The following is a 24494-nucleotide window of genomic DNA, read 5'->3' as shown; positions in this document are numbered from 1 at the left end:
TGAGTGTGGATAATGGGAAAGCCCAACCTGGGTTTGAGTGCTAGACACTCTAAGGGCATGCAGCCTGGATAGACTATAAGGGACAGAAAGAGGGCTGCTGCCTTCACTAGCTGCTTGCTGCCTCCTGCCTTCTGCCTCCCATGCTGTGAACGTTTTTTTCTCTTCTGTGATGTCCCTGTCTTGCTGCCCTGCTTTAGAGCCAGCAGATTATGGACTGAAACCTCTACAAACTATGAGCCAAAATAAACCTTTCCTTTTTTTTTTTTTTTTGTACTAGGGATCGAACTTAGGACCTTGCACTTGCAAGGCAGATGGTGTAACCACTGAGCTAAATCCCTGGCCCTAAACCGTTCCTCCTTTAATTTCAGGTGTTGGGCATTTTGTCTCAGAAATGAGAAAAGTAACTAAGACAGTTGGTGATGATTTACGTAACTGTTTCACTAGGGCTTGCTGTCAGCCAGGCCATGTCTAGGGATCAGTGCATTAATTCAGACAACCAGTCAGATTCCTATTTGTGTGGGTCTGTTTCCTAGGTCCACTCCAGGGACTAAGTACACACAATCATCACTCAATCAGGAAGGCAGAAACCTCTCAAGGTATTTCAAACAGAGGGACTAAATATCTGGAATTGAATTCAACGATTTTTGAAGAGCTGGAGGGGCAACAGAAAGAGAAGGTGCTCTCAGCACAGGGAAAGAAATGCTACCTAGAGGTCAGGAAGCTGGTACTGCCTCTGGTCTGGGGCCCAGGAGCCTACACTCCAGGTGCTGCTGCAGCTCAAACCTCAAACCTGCTCCCCAGCTGGTGCTGCTCACTATACTTCCCCTACACTCATCACCCTGTGGCAGTCCCTTCACACTAGAAGATAAATAAGGCTTCTCTTTCCCCACTGCAGAAGCCAGCTGGCAGGGGATCTGGGAGTGTAATGAAGTGCCTTCTAGCACTGATGAGAATGGTGCAAAGAGGCAGCAGAAAATAATGCACACACCTCTCATGGAGCTGTGAAGATAAAGTGAGCTAACAGGTACAGAGCGAACAACAGAATGAGTCTCACTCATTGTGCTTTTCCCAGTGCAGGGAAGTTCCTACAGCTTACAGAGCCTACTTGTGTCTTTGATTTGCAGCTCATCTTTCTCTTAAGTGGTGTGCATTTCCCCTCTTTTCCATCCTGAAGATTTCCTTCTTTGCACCTCTCCCTAGTTCCCAAACTATAATGCCTGCAGCCATCACCTGCAACTTCCATAACCTAACCGTCTCATCTCTCTTCTTGAATTCTTTTGGTTCTTTTCTTAATGCTCCAAACACCTTCTTCCCATTTTTTCTTCATGGTAACCCACCCTTCTCTAAAACATACTCGAGAAAGACAAACCATAAGATACCATCTATAGAAACAACACCTCTCTCCTTTCCCTCATTGCTCTCAGAACGAAAGCCAAAATTCTCACCCAGCTGCCTGAGCTGATTCCACTTACTTGCTAACCACGTATCCTGGGCTCTCTGCTTCACCCATGGAGATCCAGCCACCCTAGTCTTTCAGCTCCTCAAACTGCCAAGGCTTCTTCCTTCTTGGTTGTCCGTCCCACTGGCTATGTTAGATAGCCCATCTCATTCCAGCCTTTTTGCATGGATGGCTCCTTTTCTTCAGTTCTGAGCACAAAGGGCACTTCTCAGAGAAGCCATCCTGTCATCCTCACATGGTTTCACTTTCCTCACAGCACTTACCATTGGAGATATTTTTATTTATTTCTTGGTCTGCCTCATGCGTGAAGTAAGCTCTGTGAAAGCAGGGGTCATGGCTGATTTTCGTCACTGGCTATACCTTTGTGCCTAATGGTGGCTCACATCATTCTTCAGTATCCCTAGGTTCCACACCTATAAATTCAACTCACCTGGGATGAAAAATATTCAGGAAAAAATTTCATCTGTACACATCATGTATAGTACTTTGTCATTATCCCCCAAATAATGCGGTATTTACAACTATTCATATAGCATTTACACTGTATTTGGTATTGAAAGTACTCTAGAGATGACAAAGTACTGTACAGGGGAGAATGTACATTGTATAGGCTATATTTTATATAAAGGACTTGAGTTTCTACAGAGTTCTGTATCCCCCAAGGATACAGACAGACAACCATATTTTGTGCTCATTTATATTTGGGCCAGAACCCAAATGACGACAGTGAAACTTAAAATTCTTCAACCCAAACGTCTGCCAAATTTGTTCCTCCCACAGAGTTCTCCATCTCATTAAATGGAACCATCCTTCTTTCACTCACTCTCCACATCAGATTAGCAAGTCCTTTTGATGTGGAAAATAACTCCCAACTTGCTATGAGGAGTGAAGTCAGGAACCAAAGTAGGAGGTTAGGAGAGTTTTATTGAATATAACAGCTCCTGAATTTCCAAGAGGCATCTTGAGTGGGTGGCCACAGAGGCTCTTTGTCAAGGGCACTTTATACAGCAAAATCACAATGCAGGTACAACACGGGTCAAACCACAGTCAACCTATGCAGTTACAAGTATAGATGCTTAGTTAATACTGATCCAATAAGGAAGTGAGGCACACAGCAAGGGTATATGGTGAGCATCATTCATCACTAACTTTAGCTTACTTGGGGCTGGGGATTTAGCTCAGTGGTTTCGCCACCTGCTCTGCAAGCGCAAGGACCCAAGTTCAATCCCCGGTACCAAAAAACAAAACAAAAAAACAACAAAAAAACCTTTAGCTTACTTATAACTTATAATCCTCGAAAGAACAAAGGCATTCCTGAAAGGTATAGGAGTATGGACCCAGATGTTCTAGTCATCCACTTGTGTGTCTGATTCCTAGCTGGCCTTTCTGGACCAGGTGGTGCTAATTACAGTACACTTTAATCTCATGCTGCTATTTATCTCTATGGAGGCTTGCAGCCTTGGCTATTTCGTCTGGATCTTGAACTTTGGTCCTCTTCAGATTTGCCTCCAACCACAATCTTGATGTGCCTCAACTGCAATGACTCCCTCAGGGCCAGATCCTTCTGACTGCTTATTAATTTTTTTTTATTCCTAGCCCTCCCTTCACCCCCTCCACCCTTCCCTATTTACAAAGACTTTGCTTCCATTTTTTCCATTTCTCATTTTTCTTTTCCCTTCTTTCCTTTCCCCCGCCCCTCCCACTACCCCTATAATACTTTGACTTCAAATTATATCTCAAATCCAACCATTTTCCATGATCCTTGTAAAAGTTAAGATGGACCACCTTACTCTTCCAAGAGACTCCTTACTTATTTGGGAAGAATTCTACGTCTCAGAGGGCTATCTTGGGGCTACCTCATCTGGCCCAAACCACCTCCTGCCATTCTTTTCTTAGTCCTTTCACTCTAGCCACACTAGCCTCCTGACCAGCAATTACTGCTGCCTATCCCACTCACAATCAGCAGCCAGAGTGATATTTTTAACTTAAAGCCTATCATTTTTTTCAACGGCGTCCTATTTTTCTTAAAGTACAATCCAAGAGGACAGAGCTCCTGAAAACTTCCCTGAGTACATTTCACACACAGGGCTCCCCGGTCCCTTAAGAGGTTTTTTTTTTTTTGCGGAACCGGGGACCGAACTCAGGACCTTGCGCTTGTCAGGCAGGCGCTGGCCTCACTGAACTAAACCTCCGGCCCCCTTAAGAGGTTAATTATGAATGGCCTTTGCGAGTAGAAGGAAAGCCTTTCTTAGACGTCAGAGGGTGGGTCCTCTCATCTCTAACACTTTAAAACAATACTCTCTGGCTCATCATCTACTGTTTTATTTCCCTTCAAGGTACATCTCACTACCAGTAAACAACAGAAAAGTCTTTTGGGGGGGGGGGGTTGGTACCGGGGATCGAACTCAGGTCCTTGAGATTGCGAGGCAGGCGGCAGAACCACTGAGCTAAATCCCTGGCCCTAGCTCTTTCTTTTTTTAAGGGGAGATGGCCCTTGCTGTCGTCTAGGCCAGCCTGGAACTTTCGGATACAAACTACCTCCCACCTTGGACGCCGCCTCCGCGTCCGGTTGGAAAGCGTTTCTTCTGTTCGCTGCCCCATTTCAATCCCAGCACACAGCAGGTACTTAATACACACTCGCAGGACGCCTATAATCAGGTCCTGAAACTCGCCCACGGCTTCCCAGGACGCTCGGCGTCTAGCGTCCTTGTAAGTCTGAGCATGCGCGGCTCGCGGAGTACCATGGGTAGCTCCCTTCCAGACTACGACTCCCAAGGGCCTGCAGGGCGCCGGCCAGCCTGCCGCTAATTCGCGCGGGAGTGAGAAGATGGCGGATGTGGCCGTAGGCAAGGACAAGTGTGGGGAACAGCGGCTCGTGTCGCTGCCCCTGTCTCGTATCCGGGTTATCATGAAGAGTTCTCCCGAAGTGTCCAGCATCAACCAAGAGGCGCTGGTGCTCACGGCCAAGGCCACGGTGAGGCGGCCCGCACCCCGGGAGAAGCGAAGCTGGGGAGGGCGTGGGCGCCCTTAACCGCCACACCGGGCTGCGCTGCACTGTCCGGGGTTGTTCTTCCCGGGCACCGCAGGCTCTCCGGGCTGAGTTCGCGAGCGCCTCCTCGCCACTCCCGTCGTCCCCCTCGCTTCCCCTTGAGCACGCCCATTCACGCCGCTCCTGCCGTCCCCCGCGGTTTCCCTGGCCCCGCCCAACCGTGTCGCTCCCGTCGTCCCCTGCGTTTCCGCTCTGTCACGCCCATTAGCGTATCTTGGTGGGAAGCGCCATGCTCAGCGTTGACTGGTGCGAGTCTCCCTGGCGTCACGGCACTTGTAGCTGCAAAGATTTCCTTCTTAAAAAAACTCCTTGCTAGCTTTGTAGTATGGGATCCCACGAAGCCTCCTTCGCAACCTGGGGCTTTCTTCCCGCAAGTGGGGAACTGGCTTTGAGAGTCCCGGGGCCCTCCAACCCTCCGCCCATTCATATTTTTTGATCATGCTGTTGGAAGTCTGTTCCAGCATGGAAAATGCTTTTTGTTTGGGCAATATGTAATGTGCCAGTTTTCAGCTTCAGGTTGTTTGTTCTAGTGTAGTTGTAATACGTGAACCATCTTCAAACGAGGGATTTAAATGGAAGTTTAAAATGTTCCTGCGTCAGATAGAATTTTTTTTTTCAGTGCTAGGATCAAACCCAAGGCTTCACTCAAGCTACGCAAGCACTCTACCAGAGCTAAATTCCTGGGAGAATTTTTTGGTCTTTTTGCTCCTTCCTTTTATTGCAGAGGTTGATCATTAAACACTTAAGATTCATTGTTTTTGGTCACCTGTAAATACTTTTCATAAATTACACATCTAGACTAGGCTCTGGAAAATGCCTGTCTCCTCTCCAGTTTGGGACACAGTCTTGGTTTCTTTCTGACCTCGTGTTTCTCTTTTCTCCTGTAAAGTGACTTTCAGGAATTTAACTTGAGGAACTTAATATACAATTTTGGGGGTGGGGAGGGTACCGGGGATTGAACTAGGGACCTTGTGCTTTCGAGGCAGGCAGTAGAACCACTGAGCTAAATCCCCGGCCCTTAATGTACAATTTTAATGTAATTTGAAAAATTAGATCTCTGGTGAGTTTCAAAGCACTCCTTTTATGTTACTTTCTCATTTTATTTTAGGAGCTCTTTGTTCAGTATCTAGCCACCTATTCCTACAGACATGGCAGTGGAAAAGAAAAGAAAGCACTGACTTACAGTGATTTAGCAAACACTGCAGAGGAATCGGAAACTTTTCAGTTTCTTGCAGGTATTTAATCTTTGAAACATTCTTGTTTAAAAATGCCCGGGTAATTAGAGGTTTTTCTCCCTGGTTTTGCTTTCACTGAATTAGACACGACTTTTTCTTCAGGTGCCAGTTTACCATGAGACAGCAATAGGGGGTATTTTTGGTCTTTCCTGAATATGGTTATTATGTGGTCCACTTAGAACAGTAACAAAGTCAGTAGGATGCACAAGATGTTTGGTTGGCAGGGCCCAGCTGTGGAAGGGAAGCTCTGTTGGGGGGTCTATTTTAGACCCCCCAACAGAGAAATTAATACTTGTTCTGTGGAATAGGGCCACAGGTTAAAGAGAGCTCAGGTCTATCCCTGGGACCAGCTCAGCCTATTTCAAGTTAAGCAGGGTTGCTCACAAAACCAGTGCATAAAAGCACTGTGGGTTAGAGCCAGGTGTGATGGTACATGCCTGTAATCCCAGCACTGGGTAGGCTGAGGTAGAAGGATCATCTCAAGTTCAAGGCTGCCTTGGAGTAAATAGCAAGACCCTGTCTCAAAAAAAACAATACATAAAGGGCCAGGGATTTAGCTCAGTGGTGCCACCGCCTGCCTCACAAGTGCAAGGTCCTGAGTTTGATCCCTGGTACCAGAAAAACAAAACAAAACCAAAAACAATAAATAAAATAATCAACCAGCCAACCATGGTATGCAGGCCGTGGAATGGGAGCAGGTCTGTAGCATTAGTTAAGAGATGATACCAGTTATCCTGTTTTACTCAGAAGCATAGCCTGGATTTCATCTTGTTTTGGAACCTGTTTTAGAGGTCAAAACAGGCATTAGTACATTTTGAAATTTGTACTGCTGTATTCATAGTTTATCATAATGAATTGCTGATGTAAGCCTTATGATTTTAAGATATATTACCAAAGAAGATTTTAGCTAGTAAGTACCTGAAAATGCTTAAAGAGAAGAGAGAAGATGATGAGGCGAATGATGACGAAAGTGATGATGGTGAAGCTGAGTCCTAAACCAAAAAAGAAGTGCTTTAGAAATCAGCCTTCCAGGATGTTTCTGGAGAAGCACCGTTCCTCTGAAGCAAGCACAGCACTGTGTACTTTGCTCCCTTCATGTTCCCAGACTCCAGCATGATGCCTTCTTTCCTGGCTGACACAAGCATCTCCCACATCTGCACTGGAAAGAACCAAAGGGAGAGTGACCCTGACAGTGCCTTGTGACAAGGCCCACCCACAGTGGGAGGCCATCAGGAGAGTCCTGTGCCCACACCATTACAGCTAATCTGCTGAGCTCAAGCTGGATGGTCCGAGACCACTGCGCTTCCCTTTGGAACTTGCAGATAGACTTTGAAGAGCTTCTGAATATTGTGCAAATTTATATGTAATTCTGAAATTATTTCTTGTAAACAACTAGATTTAGTTTTAGCTAAATGTGTAGTTTATAAGTAGTATGTTACCTTTGAACTTTGGTGAAGATTTGACAGCTGAAAATTCTTTTATTATAAAGAAACATGGTTTCCTTTTCATAGTAAAATGCTTTTTGGAACTAGTTTTAGGGCCTTCTATGGTTCTAGTGCCTTGCTCACTACCTGAGAATTTGGTGAAATTTAAAAACAGTCATTTCTGGGTGGGGGTGTAGCCCAGTGGTAGAGTGTGTTCTTAGCACACACATAAGGCCCTGGGGTTGATCCTCAGTACCAAAATGGCAACAACAGAAACCACTTTTATTTCCAGAGAAAAATTCCAAGTCAAATTATCAAATAAAATACAAAAAAGAAATATTACCAGGTGGGTACAGTGGTGCACACCTGTAATCCCAGCGCTTTGGGAGCCTCAGGCAAGAGAATCTCAGGTCCTATCTGGGCAATTTAGTGAGACTCTGCCTCAAAATTTAAAAAAATTTAAAAATGGCCAGGGATGTAGCTCAGTGGCACCATGCCTGCCTTGCAACTGCAAGGTCCTAAGTTTGATCCCCGGTTCCAAAAAATAAAATTTAAAAAGTTAAGAAAAAAGAGTCTGTGTATATTGCTTAGCATGAAGACCCAGGTTCAATCCACAGTACCACAAAAACAAACAAAAAAATTACCTCTGCACATACTGTTTTAAAAAAGATTTTATGTTGAAAATACTTTTCATCTTCCTGTTCTTTGCTTTAAGTCCTAGTAATTTGTTTTTACTGTCTACAAGAGAAAACCCTTAAGCTTTATTATATTTTTTTCTGCATAGGGTAAATGTTTGACTCTTTTTTCAGTATATCTTTATTTTTACAAAGTTAAATTTACAGCAAGGCACGATGACACATGACTATAATCCCACCACTCAGGAGGCTGAGGCAGGAAGGTTGCCATCAGTTCAAGGCCAGCCTAAACTGCATAGTGAGACAGTCTCAAAAAAACAAAAACTAAAATATATATCCAGTAAAATCACACCTTTTGGTCTCAAGCCTGAATTTTGACAAATGCATAGTTTTGCGGGGGTTTTTTGTTTTTTGTTTTTTTTCCTGTACCAGAGATGGAACTTGGGACCTTGCTCTTATAAGGCAGGCGCTGGAACCACTGAGCTAAATCTCCGGTCCTGCATTTTGTTTTTTAGCTACAGTCTCGCTTTGTTACCCAGCCTCAGTTGGCCTTAAACTTGTGATCTTCTTGTTTCTGGAGTATCTGGGGCTACAGGTGTCTGCCATCATGTCCAGAATACTCCCCTGTGCAAACTGTAGTTAGTCTCTTCCCCTAGCCCCTGGCAACCACTGATGTTTTCTGTATCTCTTGTTTTAAAAATTTTTTAAAAAATAAAACACTTAAAAATTACCTTTTTGATGTGTAGCTCTGAATTTTGACAGATGCAGTGATACAACCATTATAAGTAAGACAAAATTCTGTCATAAAGAATTCCACTTGTCGGGGCCAGGGATTTAGGTCAGTGGTTCTGCCGCCTCCCTCGAAAGTGCAAGGACCTGAGTTTGATTCTGGGACAGCGGTTTCACTGCCTGCTGTGCAAACACAAGGACCCAAGTTCGATCCCTGGTACCAAAAAAAAAAAAAAAAGCTTTTGAAAAGAAAGTTTATTCCAGTAAACAGAGACTAAAATCAGGAAGTTCTAGTAGCTAGCTGGGAAAAGCCGAGTTTATCACATCCATGTGTGGATGGGCTGACATTGGAAGAGAGAGATAGCGGCAGCTAGCTAGGAGAGATTTCACCCGAGTGGATGGCCTAACAACAGGGGAGAGAGATTAGCAACTACCTGGGAAAGGAATTACACTTACATAGGTATTGAAGGGGCCAAGGAATCTGGAGTGAAATGTTTATCACTTGGACACCCAAGGACGGTCTGCTCAGGTATGTGGCAGTCACTGGACTTCTGGCACCAGGGGTTTGTATACTTCGAGTCCATTTGCCCTATTTACCGAGAAGCTGCTGGTGTTTGCTAAAAGCAGCCTGTTTGCTTTGTCTCGTTTGTGAAGGACTGACTTAACTCAGGCCTGACACAGTTGTATCACCTTCTAAAAAATTCTGTCCTGAGATCAACTCCATCCTTTATGCTGGTAACCAGAGCTGTTCTGTCTTCTGTCAGTAGCAGAAGTCAGTGGACTTTGTGGAAGGGGCCATATATAAATATTTTAAGTTTTGTAGTTTTTTATAGTCTCTGTTGCCAACTACTCTGCCACTGTAGTATGCAAAGCAGTCAGAGGTAATATTTAAAGGAAACTGGGTGCGGTGGTAATGTCTCTCATCCTAGCACTTGAGAGGCTGAGGCAAGAGGATTGCTGCAAGTCCCAGGCCAGCTTGGGCTACATAATGAGTTCCTGAACTGCATGAGAGCCCGTCTCAAAAAAAGAGGAATGAACATGGCTGTATTTTAGTTAAATTAGTAAAACTTTATTTCTGGACATAAATTTGAATTTTATCTAATTTTCATGTCATGAAATACTCTCTCAGTCATTTAAGAATGTAAATACTTCTTAGCTTATATGCTTTATATAACAGGACTGAATTTGGCCTGTAAGTCCTACCTTGTTGACCCATCTTTTCTAGATGTCCTGTAAGTAGAGTCACATAGTATGTAGCATGCATTTGGCATGTTCATATTTAGTACAGTGTTTGTAATTTTTCCATGTAGTTGCAGGTTTGTCAACTCTCACTTTATTGCTGAGTAGGATTCCATCATATAGATGTACCACTTATCCGCTTATCCATTCTCCAGGTACGTAGTGCCGTTTAGATTATTTGTAGTATATAGGTTTTGGGTAACCACAAGATTCCATTTCAGTTGACACAGACCTATGAGTGGAAGCTGTGTAAGTTTACAAGCAGCTACCAATCTAGTTCCCAGAGTGGCCATGCCATTGTGCATTCCCACCAGCAACAAGTGTGTTTGGTTGTGTTCTACATTCTCTGCAAAACTTAGTGTCAGTTTTGAGTTTTATATCTTCTTAATGCAAACCTGTTGTTGGAGAAATGATTTGCAAGCATTTTCTTCCAGCCTGTGACTCATCTTGTCATGCTCTTTTAGTTTTTTTTTTTTTTTTTTTTGGTACTGGGGACTGAACTGGGACCTTGTGCCTGCGAGGCAGGCGATGGAACCACTGAGCTAAATCCCCAGCCCTTGTCATGCTCTTTTAAAAATTTTTTTAGGGCTGGGGATTTAGCTCAGTGGTTCCGCTGCCTGCCTCGCAAGCACAAGGGTCCGAATTCGATCCTTGGTACCGGAAAAAAAACCCCAAGAAACAAAGATCAAAGAGATCTGTGTCAGTCTCTTGGCAGGACAGATACTCTGTCTGTGTATGACCAGCTGAAGAACCCTAACCCACTACAGGCACTTCAGGTGTTCAGATCCAGTTGTTTAGGGATCGAGCACTTACTGGTCCTTGGTTCCTGCTTGAACATGTGCTTGGTCATAGCAGCTTCTCACTGGTTTCCTTACTATCTCTACAGCCTCTGTACTTCCATCTTGGATGTGGATATCAGATTAGCAAAATGATTTCATGATTAACATCCTTCTGGTCATGAGTGTTAAAAGTAGCTGACATTTGCAAAAGCCACTGAAGGCTGAGCCTTTCTGTGTGTGCTGTGCATATTTTCATTGAATTCTCACACCTCACATATTAATCATGTTTTACCAAGAAGGGAATGGGAAGATCAGATTCCAAGATGCACCTAGAAAATGGTGGAAATGGGCCTGAAATCTTAAGACTATAATCTTCAGTGGAACATAGAGGTTAAAAAGTAATGTTTACACTCTCTTGGGTAGATTCTCAGCTTGGCATTCAAGGTCCTTGATGCTGATCTCATTCTGCAATCCAGTATTTTCTACATCTGCTGACAGGCTCTGTTATGGCTTATATTTGTATGTGCCCCCCCCAAGCCTCATGCAGTCACAGGTGGGGCTTTTTCTGGAATTGATTCCTGGTGCAATGCTAGCCTCAAGGGCACTGGGATTAAGGGTGTGAGTGCTACCCACCCTAAGCAGTCTGCATAAGATAAAAGGGGTAGAAAGACTGTTGAGGGCTCCTCCATTGGTCCCTTGCTGCTTTTGCTACCATGTGGGCACCATGAGCTCTTTCTCCCCTGCGATGCCACTCTGCCATGTGCCACTCTGCCTTGAAGCCAACAGATTATGGACTGAAACCTCTACAAACTGAGCTAAATAAGCCTTTCCCCTTTAACCTTGGGTGTCAGGTATTTTGTCTCAGCAATGAGAAAAGTAACTACAAGTCTCCTTTATCCTATACGAAACCTAAACATCCATCATACATCCCCCAATCAAGAAGCTGCTCTCTGGAATCCTTTCCTAGTTTGTGTAGCACCATCATGCCTTGCTTTTTACTTTTAGGTCTCTCCAGTTAGATCATGCCTCCTCCTAGCTATTCCACAAAAGACAGTGAATAGGAAAATAACAAGGTTAGGCCATAGAAAATATAGTTACAGATCTTTGTGTGTATATATGTGTGTTGTGCTGGGAATTTAACCCAGGGCCTCATGCATGCTAGGCAGGGGATCAGACATAGGGGCATGACCACTGAGCTGCTTCCCTGAGACTGGGTCTTGCTAAATTGTCTGTGCTGGGCTCAAACTTACAGTCCTCTTGCCTCAGCCTCCCAAGTGCTAGAATTACATCCATGTACCACCACACCCATAGATACCAGTTTCTGAGTATTCTTCCCATTATGACTGGCGTATCACAGGACCAGTAGGCACAAGTGTTTTGTAATTTTTGATACTAAGTAGTATAAGATTCTAGATACATTAAGAAATAACTACATCTTGATTTTGTCTTTTTTAAAAGGACTGTGGTACAACAGACCAGAATGTTGAGTAATACGTACTAATGTTGGTGATTACAGATTAAGTTAAATGACAAATTTAGCTTGCTTTAGCAACAGTATACATCCTAGGGATATTTAGCTGCCCCCACCTGCCAGTACTGGGAATCAAACCAATGGGGACTCTACCCTTGAGCTATATCCCCAGACTTTTTCTTTTTGAAACGGTTTTGCTGCGTTACCCAGGCCAACTTTGAACTTGTAGTCCTCTGGTGTCAGCATCCTAAATACCTGGGATTACAGATGTGTGTCACCACAGCCAGCTGTTTTTTGGGCTTAATCCAATCTCTTTTATTTCCTAATACCACCCATTCTTTTCAGTATAGCAGAAGTCAAAAACAGCTCAGAGACCGACCATCCAGGGATTTCAGAACAGTGCAGATGTGCCTCAACTCAGCCAGGGTAAAGAGGCTAAGGGACTGGCCAGGCCAAGAACCAGGATGTGGCAGGCTTGGGTTCCCACACAACACAGGGTGTAAGGGCTTACCACAACAGGCTCAGTGGAGCAACTTTTCAAATTCACTCTGGCTGTGGGTGTGGGAACACTCAACTCACCCATGTGGCACCTTGGTTCTTCCTCCTGTCCAGCTTTTCCCCAAGTCCCAGGTCCTGAAGCAATGCTCACTCTGTTGAATGCCTCCTTCAAGACTGAAGAAGGCTCTGGGCCCCATCCCTGAAGGCACAGAAACCGACCTTGGAATCTGTGCACATGTCACTGCCCGAATAGACATGTGAGTAACTGGAGATCTTTGGAAGAGGAAGCTGTAAATACGAGGAATTTTATTTTATTTTTTGCTGACATACTATGAGGCAAAACAAAATTGACACTATACAAAATAACTTTATAAAATATCATTCACATCATATTTTATCAGATTTACAGCATTTCTGTGCATGTTAGGAGTTATGTAAGGAGGTGAAAAAACACTATGCCAAACTTTAGTATTAGTTTATATACACACAGTAAGAAACAAAACAATAACTGTTAGGTATTCCATGAATTTATTGCAAAAATAGTGCAAACTACTTAACCTAGTAAGCTGTAAAAACAAACTTGAAAGGACCCAGCTAAGCTTAAACATGACAATAGATGCTCAGTATCTCAGCGTTTAGCTTTCTTCACCAGTTTATCTTGTCCATCCAGACCACTCCCCACCTGCTCAGTCTGGGGTGAGTGCTGAGGAGTAAGGAAATGTGAAGACTGGCTCTTCAGAGGCCAGACTTACTGGCTGCTTCAGTCAGCAGCACCTTTTAGCATCATGCTACTCACTCAATGACAATTTTGTGAGGTCTGTGCTGAAAAATTAGAATGTCATGATTTGTAATTTTGAGCTTGGAAATAAGATATCCAACCTCTTGTGATATGGAGAAGGGAATCAAGAAAGCAGCATGAGCAGAAAGGCTTAAGAACATTACTGTCTGCTTATAAACATAGTATCCTTTTCTTCAGGTGTATTTGGGTAAAGTATTTTTATGTAGGGCAACCTGTGAACTAGATATTGCAATATGTTTAAAGAAAATAAAGGATACTATTACCTCTACAAGAGTAACTTTATATTTTCTTTCAACAGTCTATTGGGGTCCAAAAAAGCATATCTCTAAACAAAATAATAGAAGCAAAACAAAATGCTACATGTAAAAGCTAAAGAAACAAAATGCAGCATATGCAGGTTCTTTTTCTTGAGGTACCTATATAAATTTAATTACCTGCCCCCAAGTACTCTTGTTAGGTTAAAACAAAATGTGTCCTGGCGAGCCAATTATAGGGCATTTATTATTACTGAGAAAGTGCAACAATGCTGATCTTTATATGCAGCATACTAAAGGATGATTTACTCTTTATAAAATATAGCTTAAGTATCAACCTGATGGAAGTTAAAAAATTAAAAACATTTAACTAGAATCATATTTTTTTTTTTTTTTTTTTTTTGGAGATACTGCAGCGAAAAGCCTCCCAAATCAACTTTCAAAGTTTTGCCACTAAGGAATGTTGGTTCTCTTGTAAAATTTAGAGATCTCCTTAAAATAGTAAAACTATATACTATAGGAAAGATCCCTATCTTTTATTTTTTATTGGTATAAAATCAAATTCTTAAGACTTCAAAATATTGTGTTACCTCCAAAGGATTAAGTTAAAAAAGATTGCCACAGTAGGAAAAGTCTAGAATTGTAAACTGCCAAATATAAAAGCATGGAAAGTTATCCATCTCCTATCTTATTTTGTTACCCGTCAGAAACTTTCCTAACTTCTAGAAACCCTGGGGCTGCTGCAGAAGGCAGATGTCCCTACCTGCAGACATAGGCTCGCCCTTTCTCTGTCCATGGTCATTAGCACCTCCACTGGGTAGGCCAGGAGAGATGAAACTGACAACAGTCCATCTGCTGCTTATGAAAGAAACTCTTATAAAACAAGCCAGAGGAAGAGGGGCATGAATGGCTAAGATAGCAATGCTAAAAGTATTTGTAATTTTTTTTGGCCGCCCCTTCACTGGCACAGAAAATGAACTGAGATATATATATATATATGCATATATATCTATGCATTATATATATGTATATATATGCATATATGTATGTATATGCATAGAAGAGTTTGGAATTTACTGTCTGTAAAATATTATATTTGCTCTTGGACGTAATTTTTTTCCTTTCCACAAGAGGGTAATTGGGATTCCAATATACTGCAGCAGTTGGCTGGGAATCTACCAAATTCCATGGCCAATTGGGCTCTTCTCCCCACCTGCAATAAAAAATGTGTAATTCTATACTGATTTTTAAAATGTGTTAAGGTTCAACATAAAAGGCACAAAATAAATAAAAATATTATTAAATAAACGGAAATTATGATTTCAAGTTTCATGTGGAGTTACATCTCACTGTTTGGTTACTTTTTCCAATTTAATTTGACAGACTTAGTAAATAGCACCCAACTGTTTAACTGAGGTAGATCCACATTGTAAAGAAAGCTGGGTCCCCTCCATCTTACCTCTAAATTGAAGATGCTTTTACAAAAACAAAAATCCATTTTAATCATATGCAGAAACAATGACAGGTGGCACTACCTGAAGAAAGCTTAGAGCATGAGCAGGTTTGTAAGACCTACGCCTAAATCATACTCTCCTGCTGGAGATAAATAAATCCCACACTGGAGGGGAGAAAATATCAAGCATTTAAAAATAACCCTGAAAATGTCCCTAGACTTCCGGAACAGGTCTTTCTGCCTGCCTGCCACAGAAATGCACAGTGGCCTGTCCATTTTCACCAAGCAAGGGTAACAGCCAAGCCAGACCTGGAAGGGAGGGTGGGGAGGGGTTACCAGATGCTTCCCTTTTTAACTTCAGAGAAAAGACTTACTGAGTTATGACATACATCTTGATCTGCACAGTTTAAACTCATCTGCCTAATATTTTTGCATACTCTGAAACTCACAATTTTAATATTGGATTAAGGCTTAAAGTGGCAGTACCACCTAGCATCATGCAAGCACTGGACATCTGCAAGACACACAGAATGGTATTAAACTAAAGACAATGACATGAAGCCTCAGAATTAGAATTAGCAGGTACTATAACTTTATAATTAATTATACAATCCATGTAGCAAATGAAAAATTATACAGAAAGGCCAATGTATATAAATAATAGTTTATACAGGAACTGTCAATTTACAAAACAGCACTGCTTGGTTTCTATATTGCAAGCACAAGACATTGTCACATAGATCCACTGTACAGGTATAAACGAGTCCATGGACAATACATAAGAGTACCACCTGAAATGATGCCCTTTTAGCTGCCCAACTTCTTAGAAAATAGTAAACTTTAAAGGGATATAATACATTTTGATTCAAAATGTTTTCTAAAATGTTTTGTGGGGGAAAATTAAGGGACAAGATTCACGATGGGACTTTTGAATTCATTTTTGGTTCTTTTTCAATTATTTTATAAAAATAAAATAAAACTAGAAAAATTGATAAAACTAAGGGTTAAAACCCCTCAATACATATTAGGTATTAGGCAAGTAATCTGAAGTATACCAGAGGTAAGAAAGGTCTGGGTTTAGGTACTACATTCTCTTTTTGTATTTAATGAGTCATCAGCCACTTTGCTGCACAAAAAACTTCAATTATTCTTTTAAAACTTTATTAAAAATAAAAACTCACTTGCCTCTACAATTATAAAACACGAATTTTCATATCTTTAAGAACTACATTAAAATCTACCACCAAACTTAAGACTTACTTAAATTTCAGTTTAATACTAAACTACATACTTTAGAATTTTAGTCACATGTGTCTATTTGGCTTTGAAGGAGGAAACCAAAACTGTTAATGAATTATCCCTCTGCAGCTAGTGACTCTGGGAGAGAAAGGCCTTTTCTATATGTATATTTAAAAATAAATATGCTGGATTTTTTTCCCCCCACTTTAAACCAACAAAAGCATCCCTTGATAGGGAAGGGTCGTTTTTAATTAGACCATTGGCCAAGAAACTGCTCAACGCCTGGCTTGAAAAGTTAAAGATAAAAACTGCATGTCAGGCATGTTGAAGCTGGAGTCCTATATGCACAGCTCAAGTGACACCACACCTAAATAAGCGGTTTCCCCAAAAGTCACAGAAAATCACAAAATAGAACCAACAATGAAAAGCATTCCAAAATAAGGACTGAATAGCACCTTACACCTGAGGACTTCACACACATTTTACAAAGACATGATTCCAACTCCTTTTAAAGCAATCTACTTCTATTACAAGACCAGTAGATTTTGCTGATGGTCATGGTCAATGCTTGACTAAGAGATGGAGTTGCACCAGTTTCCTGAAACCCCAGCAGAAATGCATGCACTTGTCAGAGCACAGGAGAAACCATGGAGGGATCTGACAGCAGGTAGCCTGGCAGCCGTAGCCTGCAGGGTGTTACAGGCTGCAGTCAGGAGCTGAGGGCAGGAAGGAGCTTCCAAGGCAGCAGGCCAGTAACTGACTTGTGGAATGATTCAGGCTCACTTCCACTAAAAAATGCAGCCCCAACACAATTCCCAAAGGACACTGAGGACCAGACTTGAAAGGCACAGAGTCTGGGACTGGGTCTCCAGACACGCTCAGGTGGGTGCTGGTGGAGACCAGAGGAAGGTCTAGGGCCATCTGCTTCTTGGGACGGAGGGATTGTTCTCACAATCTCCAGGATTCCATGGTGCACTCCCCCCACGCCCTCAGCTCTGCCAAGCAGCCTGCATCATTTCCCCTGGCAGGTGGGTGGTGTAGGTGTTCTTGGGATCAAGTCACAGGTTTTAAGGACCATGAAGATTCCGAAAGAACTGGGCGAGGGCCTTGACATCTAGTTCCTGGAGACACTTGGGGGTAAGGAGTTACTATTTGGTGTCTCAGCTTTAACTCTGAACGACCTACATCCAAGGAGTTTTTAAATGGGAGATAATTCAGCCTCCTTCCACCCCTCAAAAAAGGGGATGTGGTGATGTGAGGACTTAACACTGCAGTCATTCACATCACCATGGGCACTGAAAGACCCAAATATGTCTGAATATTCACTTCAACCAGTAAGAAAGTGAGCAAAAGCACCAGGAATCTCCAGTGCCATTTGAATGATTGTTCACAAATGTCAAGAGTGGGCAAGACCCACCCCCCATCCTAGAGATGTGAGTGCAGTCAGCTGATGGGCAGATCTGAGCGCAATGTTCACCATCTCGGAACCAGTCCAGCTGCTTGCTGCAGTGTCCTCTCAAATGCCCTCACTGCGTCTGGCTGAAAACCCAAGGCCAATCCAGAGGACCCAAGCTGCCACCAAAGCAGGTCAAGGTCATCACTGATATCCACCTTCAATGTCCACACTCCCAGGATGGAGAACAGTGTGATGGCAGAATTCAAAACATTTTCAGTAAGACTGCAAGACATTTAACTCTTTCGGAATCAGAGCACACCATGTGGTGTGAACAGCAACAGAACCCAAACCACAGTGTTAAAGGCAATTCCTCCAGGGAACAATGTATTAGAATCCTCAGGGCTAAAGTCAGTGTCTGATGGGCATCCAGGAGGACAGAGTCACCTTCACACACCCAGCCATTCGTAATTATGAACCTGTCCTGTCCCTCAAAGAGGAGGAGGAGGTATTCGGAGTCACTGCTGACCTTTGAAAGATTAGAGAACATAAGGAACCTACAGACAGAAGTGAAGGAAGCCAGAGGACACTGAGGGATCCACAGTGCAGTGGCGGGGGGTGGAGGGGGGTTCGTTCCTGACAGCAATGTGGATAATCACAGGAGGGTTGGTCAGAGGCACCAGCTTTCCTGGGACAGACTTACTGCAAGCTTATCAGAGCTGCTGGTGGCAACTTCTACTCCAACTGCAGACCCTGTGTTCTTTTCTAACAAAGGGTGCTTGATTGGAACACAGTGTTTTGCTTTCAAACCTTAGCTCATTTTTAAGTAGAAAGTGGCAGTAACTCAAGGGTCCCAAAGCCTTTTGAAATCATGCAACTATTTAAAATGTATTATTTGCACAAGAGTTGGTGTTGAAGCACCTTGGAGATTTTATAGTGTATAAAAGGGAAGTGAGAGCAGAGGAAACAATTTTCAACCCATTCAGAAGTAATCAGGGGGAAAAAGTGCTTTCTTACATTAAACAGGGAATTGAAAGCAGGGATGCAGGCTATTTCAAGGCTCTGCCACATGTGTGGTCCTGCACAGAGACACTCCTGCCAGCCACGGGATGGCACGAGGCCCATGCAAAGAAGCCCTTGGTTCTGTTCATGCTGGAATCTCAGCTGGACAGTACTGAGTCATCCCTGGTCCACTGACACAGCAGAGAAGGAGGGGCTGCCCCCAGGTCACAGTATGGCACACACATTTTCAAGCCAGAACTGAACAGAGAGATGTTCACAATTCAGTTTATTCAGGCAACATTTTGGCTATTTTCAGTGTGGATAGCTACGCTGATGAGCAAACATGAATCTATTGAGAATTCAGAGGTAGCTTTTATCTGTGTTTGTTTAACTAAAAGGTATTTAGAAACCACCTTCTGTAGTGATTTGGCTAAGCCAATACATTCGCTTGAGACAATAAAATGGCAGAACAGATGCAGAGAAGCAAAGTGAGGGACCATGATGGGACTGATGTGGCATTCATACATACAGAGCTGACAGCCCCTTCTGTACCTGACTACCTGACACTGGATTGCCTAACTAGAGCTACACATGGGGGCTGGAGTGGGTACTTCAAATCCAGCAGGATCACGGCATAGGGGCTAGCATTAGGCTTCAGATCCGGTCTTTCTGGCATCTACAGGTACAGCTACAATGACAAGTAACCTCATGGCTTTAAATTGACACTGGCCAAAGGGATATAAGGGAGACCACCCTATAGTCTATTTACACGGATCATGCAGATGCTTCCTATCTGCAATGTAAAAGGCTGGACAGGGCTAGAAGGAAATGCTTTCAGGAGCAATGGCAAGTAAGGGATTGAACAAGACCAAGAAGTCCCAAAGATTTACAATTAATCCTCTTACATTCAGATCTCCAGATAACAGGAGAGCACAGTCTCCTTCAAACAGATGGAAAACTTACTGTCAGAAAAACAAGAAAATGAATCTACTTTGTCCTTCATGAATGGGCCAGACATGAGGCTAAAGAGCAGAACAAAAGCAGCTCTGCACAACTCTAACATGTAATACTGAAATGCATGGTGGTGTCACTGAAGCGAAGCAGCGTACTGTATTCACATCATTCTGCTACTGTGAATCTATTTACAATCATTTAAGTACAGCAGATGCAAAGTTGGACATAATAAAACAAGTTGTCAAAAAATCAGTGCAATTATTTTGAGTTGAAAATTTTTCCTTACAAAAGTCAAGCATGCGTGTAATAGGGACATCCCATGACAGAGTCACACGTACAGTGTGTCTACACCAAAATACGTCACAGCAGTGAGACTGCTGGCATGACAGCTGGAGAGAATGTTCTCAGTTATTTTGGGGAAGGGCTTAAAATATAAATAAATATTTGCATTCTGCAAGTGAGGTGCATGAACACTGAGGAAATATTTGTTTCTACTACTGTACATTCCTTTTCTCATGAGCGTGAGAGATGAGTCAAAAAGAGGTCACAGAAAAGTTTCTTATGGCTTGTCTGGGCCACCAGGATTGTCCACTGTCCGGATTAGGTCAATGTCTAAAGCGCCTCCTAATGGAACTGCCTTAGGTGTAGGAAAATGCCCATGAAAAAAATCCTTGTAACTGTCCAACAGATCAAAGCCGCGCTGATGGACTACATCCAGTTCCTGAAGGCTCCGCGACAAGCCAAGTGCTAAGTGACCATGAGCAACCAGGAGAGGCTGTCCCAGCCCCAAAGCCTCCTAGAGACACTGTGGTGTCCCAGCTGCATGAGGCATGCTGGTCTACCCTTGACATATTATATCAAATATATAATTTGGCTGAAAAACTGCCTTGTAAAAATAAAATTTAAATCACCCTGCAGATCAATGTGAAAGCACATTGTTGCTGCATATATAAGAAAAACAATTCATCCAGAAAAATTACATTTGTGGCTTTCAAAAATAAATCATCCCTTAAACTTGAAGGTAAACATTAGGTCATTTATAAAAGTTGGGTAAAATAATTCCTACCATATCCATCAGGTACCACATGCACTGGAATATCCATGTCAGCCAAATCAAACCAAAGCAGAAAGGAAAAAATAAATAGCAACATTTGCATTTAACAATAATAAAAATAACATATAACAATAAAATGCAAGGACTGAAACTCTCTAGTGATCGCTCAGTAATGGGGCGAGCATTAGGAATAGCAGGCAGTGTTTTTAGGCCAGCTGAGAAAAGCATGAAGCTCACTCCCCACCTGCAACTCTGTCCTCCCAGAGCAAGCCAGCACAATGGTCACATGGCCTTCAGACAGGGAGTGGGAGGCCACAGCCAGAGGCAGCCTGACCTCAGGAGACCAAGCAGACCCTGAAGTGGAGTAGCAACAGTGTGTGTGCAAAGACTTCTCAGAACCAGAAAGCAAAGGCAAATCCAAAACATCCCTTTCTACAAGTATAGATACACTCAGTTTTACAAAATTTATCTGAAATAGGAAAATGTGAGCTTACAATATGCAAGGGACAGGAACTACCATGGCTCCCCTGAGCTTGCATTTCTTGGTTCTCACAGGGAGAACTGCTGAGTGTAACAGAGTGGTAAAGGGATGCGAGTTCATTAATGTTTTTAAAAAGTGAGTATTGTTAAATATACCAGGAAAAGTCCCACTATGGAAATCTAATTAGGAGATCTCTTTTAAAGAGATTCAAACTCCAGCTTTTCTTTTAAGCAAATCCATATTTCTACATCATAATTTTCACATTCAGTTTGCTTAAAGCAAGGCACACCTTACTTAACAGCGGGGGGGGGGGGGAGGGACACACACAAAGCCAGCAAGTGGGCAACTCTCAATCCTGAACCGGCAGCACTGTGGGAGGCCCAGCAGGAAGGAGCCACTGGGGAACCTGGCAGCCATGGTCCGAGGAGGGGCAAATGCCCTTGTGGCTTCGGTGAACAGGGGCTGGATTTATCTTACTGTACTCTGAGGTTTTGCACTGCCTTAAAACTTACGCTAATAATGGAGGCATTGGTAGAAATTTGGGAAAACAATTATTTACCTGAGAAATTGTAACTACAGCCATTTAAAGTGAATCATCAGACATGTACAAAGGTATGTAGCTTACTCAAGTGGAGACATTTGGTCTGTTAATGTTTTTAGTATTAAAAGCTTACCAAACAAGCATAGGGCTATAAAAAGTACCCTTCTTGAAGTACTTTGGCCCACTAAAAAGAAAATGTATACTTCAAAATGGAAAAAAAAAAAAGCCAAAATCTTATAGGTCTAATTTTCTGCCAGCCTGCACTCTTCCTTAGGCCTTAGCTCGCACAACACCTCCTGGATTTGCTGAGGAGGTCCTCCCACTGGCCCCTTGGTGCCCCGGAGGATATCCTCGGAAAGCCTCCAGAGCCACCCCAGAGATACCCCAGAGCTGCAAGGGATGATTTAAAATGCAGATGCCCAGAGGCCCAGGAATTTGCATTTGACAAGACCTACAATCCCAAAGACTGAGATCCTGTTGGGGGTAGAGACACATGGTTCCAGATGGCTCTAAGAATGGTTGAAACTAACCTAATTTCAGATTCTAAAAACTGACTTGTCAGAAGAGTCCCCTCTTCAGCTTGAATGTGCCTGGTGAGCTAAGCTCAATATATTTGTGCCCTTCTGGAAACAGGAGAAAGTGCCATTTGCCAAAAAGACAACAGGCAGCTGCAGTGCTTCTTAGAGCGGGGGCTGCTGTCACTTAAAAAGAGTAGAAAAAAAGATACAGCAAGAAGAGACTAATGTCATTAGTAAGACACTCACATGCACACACAGACACACACCCCACTCTGAGTACACATCTTCACAGATCACAGCTACCCCTTGTCACTGCCGCCAGTCCAAGCCTAGTGTTGGGACCACCAGGCTGGAGGCTCATGGGCCTTCCTTCCCACCACCTTAAAAGCAGGTGAATGACGGAGACGGGGACAGAGGTGGGTGCCTATTCTAGCCTTAGACACCACCATTGGGACCCTCACTCTACTGCAGTGCCAGAGGTAATGTCATACAGGGATGGGGAGGGGACATCAGCAGGGAGAGAGGAAATCTATAGAGCACAAAGCAGCACAGGGGAAGGCTCTTTTCCTTCCTTGAACTTCTACATAGAACATGGATCTGATTCTTACTCAAATTGTATTCGAGGACCAAAAGCTCATTCAGCACAAACAGCAATGTCTGCTGTTACCTTTTAACATCGTCCATGGTGTCACTCTTAGTGCAATGGTTTCTAGATTGGTATACCCCATCTGGGGCCCCAAATGCAAATCCTAACCAAGCAGTCTCTGCCCTCTGTTGCTCGCCTTGAGCCTCTCAGCCAGCAGAAAGGCAACTGGCAGCTCTCTTGGTTTCAGTGCATAGATCCTATGAAGCTTGCCCACCAAAACTGCACACCGAGAGAAGTGCACTCCGACACATGAACTTGTTTCCCAGCGATGGAAGAATAAACTCCATTTGTGCTTCATCAGCTGAGTGACACATGGGAACAAGGTGGCGGGAGCGTGGTGAGTGACTGGTGGGCACACTGTCCCTCCTGGAGGTATAGGCTACAGAGTCCACACAGGGGAGGATCGCTGTCACATGAAGTCAGTTGCATACTCCTGTATTTAAGCACTAAGAGCCACAAGAGGCGGCCCATCTCCAGGCTCCAAACACTCCTGATATGCGAAGTAGGTCACATGAAGCACCCCACAGTCAACAGAAGGAAAACAGCATCTATCTATCACATTAATACTGCAAACCAGATATATATTTTTTTCTCTTACATTAAAGACATAACAGTGAAAAAGGATTGTACGGTATTTATCACCACAGACCCGTATTCTTTAGAAACTTTGGAAAATAAATGTCACAGTCCTATAGGACAAATCTTATGATTAGACTGTCGGTATATTGTCTTTTTTTCTCTTTTAAATAAATTTTTATTAAAATGGCACTTGTCTGCCAATCTCTGGACCTGTCACTGCTGTAAACGCGTGGCCCACCTGCCACTGCTCCTTTGCTGAGGCCATGTGAGGCAGACAGTGGCATGGTGAGAGATGCCCATGGCTGCCTCGCATGGCCACCTGGCCTTGGGGCCATGGAGCTTGTGCAGCCATGCCAGGAGCACACAGCATCACAGGAATCAACATTAGTGACAACATCAGAATGTTCAAGGCTTTAAAACCACAATCGTGTTTGGTGTTGCTTTCTCTCTCAGAGAATATTCACAGCTAGTTTGAGCCCATCAATTTCATAGAGAATCATGCACTAAAAACAAGTAAATTGAATGACCAAATAAATAAAAAATGTTTTAAAGCCCTGAGTTCATAAACTGGTTTTAGGAGATTTTTAGGAACCATGGGACTCTACTTTAATAAGCAGCTTATAGATTTTGGCAAACCATATTTCCTACGACAATGGGGTCTCATACAGGTCTGCAGTTCAAAATCCAAGTTTGAAATCTGGGACGGAAGGCATTCTGGAAAATGGAGAATCTAATAAAATCAATGACGTCTCATGTTTGATGCTGGCTGTCACGGAAGGGCTGGGCATCTGTTGGTCTGAGTATAGCTGGTCTCATGTGAATCCAACTTGGTGTGCACAATCGCTAAACACTAGAACATGTCAAGCAAAGTACATGGTGCGCAGTGTGTCCTGATGAACCTGGACCGCCTTGGCCAACGCTTGGTGGTCTCGCCCGTTGCTCTGCCCAGAGGTATGGCTTCCCTCAGCACTGCAGGGACACAGGAAGGAAGGGGAAGAGAGAACACAACCTTTGACAACTGAGTGAGGATGATGCCTCAGACACCTAGGGAGGGGAGCGGTGC

The 24494-nt window shown here is 43.2% G+C and overlaps 2 protein-coding genes across 5 annotated transcripts in view; one reads left to right on the top strand and one right to left on the bottom strand.

The window, feature by feature from the left end:
* The first annotated feature begins 4195 nt into the window (after positions 1–4195).
* Positions 4196–8532, top strand: Chrac1 (chromatin accessibility complex subunit 1). 2 transcript variants are annotated; one of them, XM_004837898.4, is made up of 3 exons: positions 4196–4433; positions 5617–5743; positions 6849–8532. In XM_004837898.4, exons 1-3 carry the CDS (start codon positions 4287–4289, stop codon positions 6944–6946), a joined length of 372 nt encoding a protein of 123 aa, XP_004837955.1. In that variant the 5' UTR covers positions 4196–4286; the 3' UTR covers positions 6947–8532. The 2 variants fall into 2 exon arrangements, with proteins under 2 accessions (XP_004837955.1, XP_004837954.1); XM_004837897.4 differs by having other exon boundaries at positions 4205–4433; positions 6627–8532.
* Positions 8533–12806: 4274 nt separating this feature from the next.
* Ago2 (argonaute RISC catalytic component 2) overlaps positions 12807–24494 on the bottom strand; it is a 112477-nt gene continuing 100789 nt past the window's right edge. For all 3 annotated transcript variants that reach the window (XM_087187159.1, XM_087187164.1, XM_087187170.1), the window contains exon 19: positions 12807–24400. In XM_087187159.1, the coding sequence (XP_087043285.1) occupies positions 24292–24400 (109 nt within the window). In that variant the 3' untranslated portion in view covers positions 12807–24291. The remainder of the gene's footprint in view (positions 24401–24494) is intronic.

The sequence above is a fragment of the Heterocephalus glaber genome, unplaced genomic scaffold, assembly GCF_053883595.1.
Source record: "Heterocephalus glaber isolate CG9 unplaced genomic scaffold, H.glaber_assembly_v1.0 deba00000281, whole genome shotgun sequence".
Lineage (NCBI taxonomy): Eukaryota > Metazoa > Chordata > Mammalia > Rodentia > Bathyergidae > Heterocephalus > Heterocephalus glaber.
Note: the sequence above shows the minus strand (reverse complement) of the source record. Positions and strands in the feature narration are given on the sequence as shown.